The sequence below is a fragment of the Tinamus guttatus genome, unplaced genomic scaffold (assembly GCF_059628265.1).
Source record: "Tinamus guttatus ecotype Peru unplaced genomic scaffold, ASM5962826v1 Tinamus_guttatus_pri_ptg001089l, whole genome shotgun sequence".
NCBI classification, from domain to species: domain Eukaryota; kingdom Metazoa; phylum Chordata; class Aves; order Tinamiformes; family Tinamidae; genus Tinamus; species Tinamus guttatus.
In genome coordinates, this window is record NW_028289623.1 from 755,319 (window position 1) to 766,455 (window position 11,137).

The window sequence follows — 11,137 nt, forward strand, 5'->3', positions numbered from 1 at the left end:
ACATCATGTTAGTAGAACGCCAACAACTGCTTTAAGAATATATCCACTCAGTACTATCCCCAAATTATCCCAAGGTACACCCTATTCCTATACCGCGGTATTACCTGTCATGCCCTACATTTTACGCTTTGTGCGTTATGTTTTTATGTCAAGCTTATGATATATAATTTTAAGATTATTATAAATTATAAGAAAAGAATAATATAATAATAACAATAAGTAAGAGTAAGATAAGTGATCACAATAAGATAATAATAAGATAGTAATAAGAATAAGTAAGAATCAGATAGTTGTATTTTAGCTAGTTTTGTTATGCATAGGGAGGGGGGAAATATTGCAGATAGTTATGTTCTGGCAGCCGGAAGACATCGCGCTGTACGGAAAGGTAGAGCCCCTAATAGCCAATAGCGTTTAGTTTATGATGTAAGCAGGCGGATGTGACGTTGTAAACCTTAGCTATATAACACTGTGTTACCCATCAATAAACGCCATTTGCCATCCACCACATTGCTGTTAGCGAGTTGATGACCCGAGCGTCCTGGGGGTGGTCGCCGTGCCGTTCCTGAACCAGGTCGCCATGCCGTTTGAAAGGCAACAAGTGGTTGTCACATCTGCACAGGAATCTCTCATTTAGCACTTAAACACAGACCATGATAAAGCAGGAAGCCAGGCTTCCTTCTTCGCTAGCAGAGAGGGAGGATTCTCTGAGCCGCTTCTATGAGCTCCCTTGGATGTGCCCAGTGCAGGGAGGAGAGTTTCCCTCTGCAGCGTCTTTTCCAGCACTGACACCAAGGGACCTCTGGGGTACAGAGTCACGGCGGGACAAGGGCAGGGGGGCTGAGACCAGGGGTCCAGTGTTGTTTAGGAGATCTCAGCTCTCGCGGCTATGCTTAAGAGTGTCATCTCAAATCTCTCTAATAGGAGAGAAATGGCAACCAAGTGTCACCACACGTTTCCGTGGATCCATGCAAACCTACAACACACAAAACTAAACATGAGCGCATTGAAGGAAAGTCTAGAGGCAGCCTTCCTGTAGCAGTTCATCTTTCCTGAAGACACATTCTAGGAGGGCAGCAGGACTTTCTCTATTTAGAGTTGCCTCATTTCCATGCTGTCCTTCCATGCTTTATTCTGCAGATATGGCCCAGGAACTCTCCTAACCTGGTAGAGATAGGCTTGTTTTCCCTCGAACGCTGGAAGAACAGGCAGGACCAGTCCTTGGGCTCCCTTAAGCCACAGCTGGATTCCAGAATAACATTTCCATAATAAAAGGGGATCTGCCCTATGATGGTCCTGAATCTGGCCTCTCTTTAGAAACTGGAATCAAAAAATATGCCCAAGGGTGTGCAGTCACAAATTGGCCTGCTCTTCTGCTTGTGAACTCCATGAGATCCAGGGGATGACCTCAGCATTCCAGGGTCATCTGTTAGCCTCAATCTAGGGTTCATCTCTCAATGACCACTGCAGATAGGCAATGGTCTCTGCATTGCCTGTGCCAGGCTGCCCCACACATGACTGTGCTGATGACAGAACCCCCAGGGGATGTCCAGGCACAGTGCTTGCCTGGGAGTGGGCATTGAGTGCAGCTTTAACGAAACAGGGATGACTCACAGTGCAGGGACCAGAAGGTAGAGCACTAAACCCAGGTGCACATGGGGAAAGGAGGGCTCTGCAATCCACAGAGAGGCAGTGGGGTCCCAGGAGGCCCAGGGAAGGGGCAGTGGAGGGAGATTCCTGCACCCGCAGTGAAACACCACAGCCTGGAGCTAGTGGCCACCCAAAGACATCTCCTGCGATTGCAATATTGTGGGGGCACTGTGAGTACCGTCGGACCTCAACCACCAGTATCAGTGGCTACAAGGGCACACTGATGGCTCATGCTCAATTTGTTGCCAACCACGATTCCCAGATCCCTTTTTGTGGAGCTGCTCTCCAACAGGTCAACCCCCAGCCTGTCCAGGTGCATGGGCTTATTCCTCCCTAGCTGCAAGATCCTGCACTTGCCTGTGTTGAACTTCATGAGGTTCCTCTACCCCCAGCTCTCCAGGCTGTCCAGGTCCCTCTTAACGCCTGTACAGACCTCTGGACTATCAGCCATTCCTCCCACTTTTCTATCCTCAGAAAACTTGCTGAGGGTGCATTCTGTCCCTTCAGGTCACTCATTAATAAACTGAACAGGTTTTGACTGACTCCTGATACCAATAGTTGCAGGTCTCCACCTGGGCTCTGCACCACTGATCACAACCCTAAAGCCTAAACCCCAAACCCAGCTGCTCACATGGAGGTGACCTCACTGGTGCAAACCCACCACACCCCTGCTAATGCCCTGTGGCCTTCAGAGACAGCAGCTTCCTCAACCCCCTTCCCCACACAGGAACCACTGCTGCCCTCTCAGCTCCTCTCACCACAGAGACCCCCCACCCACCGCCCACGCCTGCCTGCCTGCTGCCGGCCAATCAGGCACTCACAAAGACATGACGTCACAGCGCCGTCCCGCCCAGCTCTCTGGCCCTGCCCTCCAGGGCAGCAATGGCCTCCCCAGCCCTTCCCCGCCAGGAGCCCAGCCCGGGCTCAGCAGCTGCTCCGCGGAGATGATCTCAGCAGCGCAGAGCCCCGCAGGGCCCGGCTGCTGCCCAATGAGGCGCTGCGGGAGCGGACAGCACTGCCAACCCTGGCATGGGGGAGAAGAGGGGCAGCCAGTGCCAGGGAAACCTGCCCTGGATTCTCTCCTTCTGACCCAGCATCCACAGGGTTGTAGCTGCCCCACGGGAGCCTTGGGGCTTGGTAAAGCCCCATCTCCAGGAGTCCTGGCTGCCGCATTGTCCCCTGAGCAAGGTGGGACCCTCAGGCAGGACTCTTGTGGCAACCTCCAGCCCTGAGTAGCCATTGCCACAGCCCGGTATCCGCAGGGTCTTTGCAGTGACAGTTTCTGTGTGACACCTTGGGAAGGAGCTCCCGAAGCTGGGAGCCTTGGTGGAGAGCAGCAGGATCCCTGGGAACAAGAACTGAGATCCAGGCTGCGGGTGTTGATCCAGCAGTCCCCATGTCACTCATCAGTCCACATCTCATTTGCCTCCATCAGCAGTTTGTGAGGTGACCAGCTCCCTGCTCTGGAGTGGATGAAGTTGGGGAAAATCCCTGCAGTCTCCCTTCGTGCTCTTCTTCATCTCTGCAGCAGAGCCATGTCACAGAAGAGAATACCCATCTCCCTGCAACCCTGCCAGAGATGCAGCTTTCCAAGTCACTGCCAAAGGAAGGACTTCTTTGGGTTAAGTCTGTGGCAGCTCATCAGTGATGCTGTGAGCCTAGCTCTGCATGCTGGGGTTCTTTCCCACATGTCCTATTTAAAGTGACCATTTCTAACATCTCCTTTAGGGCTCTATCTGGACACTTTGTGACTCCACCTGATACTCTGTTCACTCAGAGACCCAGCAGCTGGTTTGCCCTTTAGGGAGGTTAAAGCTTGCTCTGTCTTTCTGCAGTCTGCGCTATTAACCAAGTCCTTAATATATATATGGATTATATGGACTTAGCCTACATTCAAAGAGTGTCATTATTTTCCATGAAACTATCCTTTGGTTTTTTTTTGTTTGTTTTTGTTTGTTTGTTTTGTTTTGTTTCTTTGGAACTAAAAGAAGATCCCCCTGTGCCTGTTGGCAGCCTGTTGTCTAAGTAAAGCATGTGAGAATTGGGGCAGGTGAGCTATAACATTGAGTACAGACTTAGGTGGACTAAGGCTGGCTTTCAACAGGAGTGATTTAAATTCCCAAGAGACTGATGAGGGAAATGGTGGGGTTGGGGAGGTGGGGAGAAAGATTGTGCATACAGTGCCTGATCTCTGGGACACTGCTTTTCCTACATGTGCTGCCTTCATTAGGAGTCACTCTGGATGGCTATGAATTGGATGGTGTGCTGTCACCTATTCTTCAGAATAATAATAGAAAACTTTAAAAAGATGAAATACATGTATATTATTGTTGTCTTCGGCTTTAAGCTACACTCCTGAAACCTCTCCAATTATCCATGGATACTTGAAGAAAATTGCAGGGAGAGTCCTAGTGCATCAGGGCTTTTTGCTTTTTAATGAGCTCCATGCAGTACTTGGAGCTGACTCCATGAATTGCAGCTATTGAAAGGAGATTGAAGAAATCAGTGAAGAAGTCAAAGTCAGAAGGAAACCCTAAAGTTTTGCAGAGCATTAATGGATCCCAGTGAGGCCATTAACTACAACTCACCAGGGGCTGGTTTAAGCTAAAAAATATAATCATTGGTAATAGTTAGGTAGAGAAGATGCTCAGATGGCTCTGATGCTGAATACACCCTTGATGTGTTTTGTCAACACACATTGGCCAAGCACAGGCAGAGAAACCCTGGAAAGGGAGATCCTTTCCTCTATGTGTTGCCCAAGTCTCTTCGTGGCATCAGTGTTTCGGTGAGGGTATGCAATGTTGAGTGCAGGACAAACACACGACACCTCCCAGGGTCCCCAGAGGGATAAAGGGGGCAAAGAAGTCCTGATGATTCGGGGTAGGCCTCGGTGACAGACACAACAGCCATAGTCAAGAAGATAAAGACCTCTATTCTGTTGGGGCCTTGGCAGCGCCCTTGGCCATCTCTACCACAGGTCATCCTAGACCTGCACCTGTGTCCCTGCAGACTATGGATACCCAATCTGCTTCCCCAGCAAGTTCTCACAAGAGGTTCTCCTTCCCTTCATTGAGAGCTTTTTCATCCTCAGTGGTTTTTTCTTGAAACACAGAACCATTGGTGGTGACAGACTGCTCTACCCTTCAAGTGATATTTCTTCATCCTATTGCCCAATCTGAGCTTCCCAAGCTGTATTTTGGTCCTGTTTCCTCTTTTCATGCTGCTTCCCACTACCAAGGAAATCTCTTGGCAGCCCCACAATGTGGGGATGAATATAACCTGGTGTGTCATGACAGAGTGGAACGTGAGGAGCGGAAGTGCCAGGGCCTGAACAACAGGCCCGAGTCGTGGTTGACTTAGAGATGAATACGGCACTGCCTTTGCAGTGCGCAACACTCACCTGTGGAATTGCTCGTGCCAGCTTGCACGGAGGCTTATTAAACTGTCGCTTTTTTAAGCTCTCGTGCGACTGTTTTTGATGTTGAAGGGAACCCTCCCATCTGAGGCCTGGGCTCTGACCAGATCCCCACCCCACATGATGGGGAAAGTATGCCACATCAGATGTCACCGCTCACAAACAAAATGCAAGTTATCATGATTTGCTGATTTGGCTCTGTAAAACATGGACACTCTTGCCACGATTTTGGAGACCTCACGGGTGGATGCACCACCTAAGACCTCCCAGTTGCCGGGAAGGTTCTCCAAATCCTCACTGCAACAGGGACTCCCCAGCGACTACGGATTTGTATGACAGTAACATATTTAGGCAATTGCTGATGTATCTTTTCATCACTATTCTCTTTGTCGTATACTAGTGGTTAGATGCATTACCTTGCTTATTTTGTCGTTACTAAAACCGAGTGTGTAATAAGCTTATTTTGTTAAATGTATCATTCTGTACTGCCTTAATATTAAAAGGCACATTAAGACCATTCTTTCCAGTGGCGTCTGGTTCTTTCTGTTGCCCAGTCTGCCCCAGAGCTATGCCATTGCTGCTCTTTCTCATTGTGCTCCTTTGCATGCCCCAAGCCCTGGCCCTTTATGGCCCTGAGTAGCAAGTGTGTGTTACAAGCAGGATGCGAATTATTGCCTGATGACTTTTAAAAGAAGGGAAAGATGCCTCTTCTCTTGCTGCTCTTCAAGAAAAAGCAGCCCAGCCTGAACCAGGCAATGCCTGTAACAAGACCAAGCAAGGTAGAGCAAGGTCCTTCCTTGCGCTCAGCTTCTTCTATTCCCAGTTGTCACTTTGACCATGCAGGTGGCGAGTGAAGATGTCTGAGGTGTGAAACACAGGAATAACACCAGAGGAGAAATTGCCACTTGTGCACTTTGAGATGTGATCGTGACGCATGCAGTGGTGCAGTGAGACAAACAGAGAAGAAGTAAAGGGAAGCAAGCTAACCATCAGGAGGCATGAAAGCAGTGCGAGATGCAGTGCCATAAATGCAGCATTCCAATGTGAGCCCCTTTTTGTATCTGTCAGGAGGTGCCCAGAGAGTCTCTGATGCGTGAAGGTCACTTGCCAAGGGCCAGAGCCACAAGCACTGTAACTGGAGGAACTCAGTTTCTTCCAGTTCATGGAGCTCTGTCAGACGTGGGCACTGAACAGTGCAAGAGAGTCCCCTCAGAGCCCATGGTTTTGTGGGTGTCCAGTTTGCTGAAGTGAGTGCTACTCAGATCCTCCTCCAGCAAGGGAAAGTCTTCCTTTCTCCATTTCTCCATGGTCTCCAGGGCCTAGAATTCCTGAGGGTCACTCTTAGCACTAAAGACTGCAGCAAAGCCGGCCTTTTCTGTGTCCTCTCTCGCCAGGACTCTTGGCCCATTTAGCAGCAGGCCCATATTTTCCCTAGTCCACCTTTTGTTCCTGCTGTATTGTTGTATTTTATTTTAAATAATTATTTATTATTATTTTATCAGGAAGATAAGAGTAAGAATTCCTAAAGAAATAAATGAAGAGCACATGTTTCATGCCAAGTACATGGGAATGACAAGTGACTGCACACAGGACAGTTTTTGGCATTGACATTGTACCCAATGAGGAAGTTTCCTCAGTGCCTCCTTGAGCTCCTTGTTTCTCATGCTGTAGACAGGGTAGTTCAGTCCTGGAGGCACCACTGACTACCGAATGGCCAGTACAAAGAGATCCAGAGCCGGGAAGGATATGGAGGGGGTAGAGGGGGGAATAAAGTGGCTAAGGGTGACATTTCACTGCCCCTGTGACCGGGGGTAGGAGTCAGACCCAACCAAATGGGTATCACGACCTCTAATCCCTCCGGGGGACTGCACATGACTGCACAGTGCAGGGCACCTGGACTGCAGAGCATTTCCAAGGGTGCTCGTTGTGTCCAGTTGTGCCTATACATCCTGCCCCTGGTATTTGATAGATGGTGACCCAGAGGGCTCTCCATTCTCCCTTCTTCCTGACAGTTGAGTCCTCACTGCCTCTCCTGAGACTGCAGAGTCCTCTTTTGCCTGCAAATATACCCAGTGTTTAACCTCTAAGAAACTCCATCTTTGAGGACCTCTGCCTTTATGAGGCTCTACTCACAGGCCATCCCAGGCATATGCTGTCCCAGGAGGATCTGTGTGCTCTCCTGACACCGCCAGCTTCCCCTCCATGAGAACAACCACAGGACACTGTGCCTTAATACGTAGGAGAGCTGTGCATGTGTAAATCCATGACCATTCAGCCTCTCCACTATCCTTGGACTCTGATAGGTGAATTCCCAAAACTGCCCTTGATCTCTGAAAGATCATTACATGATTCTGAGCTCTGTGTTGCTGAACCCATGGAGAATCCTGTTCAGCAGGCCCTTGAGGGATGCAAGTCCTTGAGCCTATTCTTGACACTAGCTTTGGAGGAAAAGCCCAGCTTTCACACACTGTACTGATAGAAATTACTTTATTACAGAGATACTGTTAGGGAACCAGTCCTTGTCCAGCATTCAACACAATTGAGGGTATCAGGTGAGACAGAGCAGACACTATAAAAAGGGGAATGAATACAAGTACTTGTATATTAACACAATAACAATTATTATCACTAGTAAAAGCCATAATAAAAATAAGATGAAGAAACAATGTTCAATCCAGTTATGGGATAGAGAAAGAGTCATCTGTGGAGAGATGTGGAAAAATTACCACTGCTTAAAAAGGTCCGTGAAATCACTTTCCTAATGGCATCCTTGAGCTCCTTATTCCTCATGCTGTAGATGAGGGGGTTCAGTGCTGGAATCACCACTGAGTAAAAAACAGCCAGTACCAGATCCAGAAATCGGGAGGAGATGGAGGCGGGCTTCAGGTAGACAAACAGAGTAGTGCTGACAAAGAGGGAGACCACGGCCAGGTGCGGGAGGCACATGGAAAAGGCTTTGTGCCGGCCATGCTCTGATGGGATCCTCAGCACAGCTCTGAAGATTTGCACGTAGGACACCACAATGAAAACAAAACACCCAAAGCCTAAAGAGATACTAACAACAAGAAACCCACCTTCCCTGAGGTAGGAGTCTGAGCAGGAGAGCTTGAGGATCTGGGGGATCTCACAGAAGAACTGCTCTACCACATTGCCTTGGCAGAGTGGCAGGGAAAATGTGTTCCCAGTGTGCAGGAGAGCATTGAGAAAACCATTGGCCCAGGCAGCTGCTGCCATTCTGACACAAGCTCTGCTGTCCAGGAGTGTCCCATAGTGCAGGGGTCTGCAGATGGCAACATAGCGGTCATAGGCCATGACTGTGAGGAGAGAAAATTCTCCTCCAAACAGCAAGACGAAGAAAAATATCTGGGCAGCACATTCCAAATTGGAAATGGCCCTGGTGTTCCACAGGGAATTGTGCATGGCTTTGGGAACAGTCGTGGAGATGAAGCCAAGGTCGAGGAGGGAGAGATTGAGGAGGAAGAAGTACATGGGGGTGTGGAGGCGGTGGTCGCAGGCTACGGCTGTGATGATGAGGCCGTTGGCCAGGAGGGCAGCCAGGTAGATGGCCAGGAAGAGCGAGAAGTGCAAGAGCTGCAGCTCCCATGTGTCTGCAAATGGCAGGAGGAGGAAGTCGTTGTTGGAGCTGCTGTTGGACATCTGTTCTGTTGGGCTGAGGAAAACTGTGTAGGGAAGAAAAGGCAGTATTAGCTTAGAAGAATTTTCTCTGAAATAAACTTTCCATTTTTCATACAAATGCTTCTCGACCCTGTCCCAACTCTCAGTAATTTCTTCTTCTCACTGTCACCTTCAGTCAGCTCCTCAGTCTCTGTTCCACCTGAGTGTTCTGGCAGGAGACGGAGCCTGAGTTACTCTACGCCAATGTATATAAAGGACTGGTTCTTGATATCTCTCCTTTTTGGAGTTGATGTCACAGGACATCCACCTTTAAGATAAAGGGTCTTTTCACATTCCCACACATACTTCCAAGGAGTTTGGGGTGCAGCAGGGGGTTTTAGCATTCTGTTTTAGAACTTCTTATTTTGGAGATTTTTAGCTTCTGCCACCATATCTGGTCAGGTTCTTTGCGTGTCTTTATTGGCATGCAGATAAAGACAGATGTCTCTATTCCTCTAAATGTGACCATTAAGCAGATTGGAGATGGAAATGGGCTCTCTGCTGCTTAGGGAACAGTAAGGAGTGCTGTTGAGTATATCTGCGTTGTTCCTCCAGACAAACCTGGACTCTGTTGAGATCATAGAAGACTGGTTTCAAAGCACTTGTTTAACTTTGCTCTCCCTCCAAGTTTAAGGTGGATATGTGATGGAGAGAACAGGACGCTGCTACTGACATTGGAAAGACTCTGTGCACTGAGTCCACTTATGCAGGGCAGCTCACAACCCCAGCAGGACAACAGAGACAGTCACGTGTCCTGACAGTCACAGGGTCTCCTAAAGGAAGAGTCAACCCCTTTGCAGCTCCTCCAATGACACTTCCCAGTACCCTGGGCACATTGTCCCTCTTCAGACACCTCCATGGCAGGACCTCAGGGTGAGTATCTGAATTTGTAGCTGAAGCCCCAGCTGACTGCCAGGACAAGAGCAGAAAGGAGAGGCAGGGAAATGAGGAGAAACACTGTGACTGCTGCCAAGGGAGGACAGAGAGACAGAGCAGCACCGTGACCAGGTTGCACCTCCCAGACAGTGTGGACTCCCAGGGCAGTGGTTCTCAGACCCTGTGCCTCACAATGGGAAATGGGCATGTGGCAGGAGAGAGGCAGCTCTGCTATTCTGGAAATCGGACTGCAGAGGAGGTCAGAAATGCCCTGGAGCCCTTTCCCTTGAGAGCAGAGTGAGACTAAGCACAAGGAGAAGGAGGAGAGCTGCAAAGGGGAAATTGCTGCTGCCCACAGGTGAAAAGGCAGTTGAAAGAATATTCTGGGGTCCTCGCAGATGTATTGATCCCTCAGAGCAGCACTGCAGAACTCTCCTTCAGGCATCTAAAGCTAAAATGTCCCATTCATTTGCTGCCTTGTCAAAGATAACAAAATCCTAGACTCTGGATATTGCCTTCCCTTTCATAGAAGCTTCCCAAGTGTGTCCTCTTGAAAAGCACCTTCCAGATATGTTGTGTGGGTGAGGCTGAGCTGTGAGCAGCCCTGACCCCACACAGCAGCCTCCCAGCAGGAGAATGAACCTGCCCAGGGAGGATCTCTCCTCCCACCCAGAGCTTCTCCCTGCAGCGCCCTGGCAGGCTGAGTGCTGATCCTCACAGAATCACTGCACCGGGCACACAGCACCCTGGGGCGCATGGACACTGCTCTGAAGAACAGTGCTCTGAAGAACCTATGTGCCCACATTGCCTTCACTGTCTTGTACCAGCTCCAGAAGAAGCAGCCGTGATGCCCTGACCTTGTGATGCTGGGACAGGGAGTTTCTGTTCTGAAGCATCTGCTTGTATGCAAAGTAGAAGCCGGGAGAACAATCCTCAAAAAAAAAAAAAAGTCATCAGCTGGGAGGGGTGCTGCAGACCCCTCCAGAAACATCAGTAGCATTACCCTGCAGCCAGCGACTTACCATGTCACAGATTGCTCCTACCATGAGCTCTCCTCTGTCCTCCCACTCCATGCTGCCTTTCATCTCTCTGTCCTATCTCCTCTCTTGTCTGCAGCAGCAGGCAGTGCCCGCAGCCCTGCTGCTCTTGGCACAGGAGCTGCTCCTGCACACGTCTGTCTCTGGGCAGGGCTGACAGGTTGCCACGAACTGCAGCCCAGCTGAATTCATGAATTACTCTGTCCCTTGGGATTCCTCCCTCTGGGATATGTTCCATCAAGTAGAGTAACCTGTTTTCCTTCTCTAAAGAGTACAGGGATACAGATTCCAACATTGCAGTTTATTTCATCAGATAATGATTATCTACCAAAGTTAGAAATGTCCCCCTGGAAGTCCTGATTCACATCTCTTAACTAGGCAGGACACCCAGACAGGGATAAGAAGGGAGCTTGTTGATACATGGTGCATATATGATTTAGATGACTTATTCAGATGGCTTATTGGGGCTCCACACGTCTGTTCAGAA

General features: G+C 49.3%; 1 protein-coding gene across 1 annotated transcript; it reads right to left on the bottom strand.

Moving 5' to 3' along the window:
• Positions 1-7,759: 7,759 nt before the first annotated feature.
• Positions 7,760-8,719, bottom strand: LOC148590788 (olfactory receptor 14C36-like). Its single transcript, XM_088538582.1, has one exon. The coding sequence runs from the start codon at positions 8,717-8,719 to the stop codon at positions 7,760-7,762; it is 960 nt and encodes a 319-aa protein (XP_088394708.1).
• Between the last annotated feature and the right edge of the window lie 2,418 nt (positions 8,720-11,137).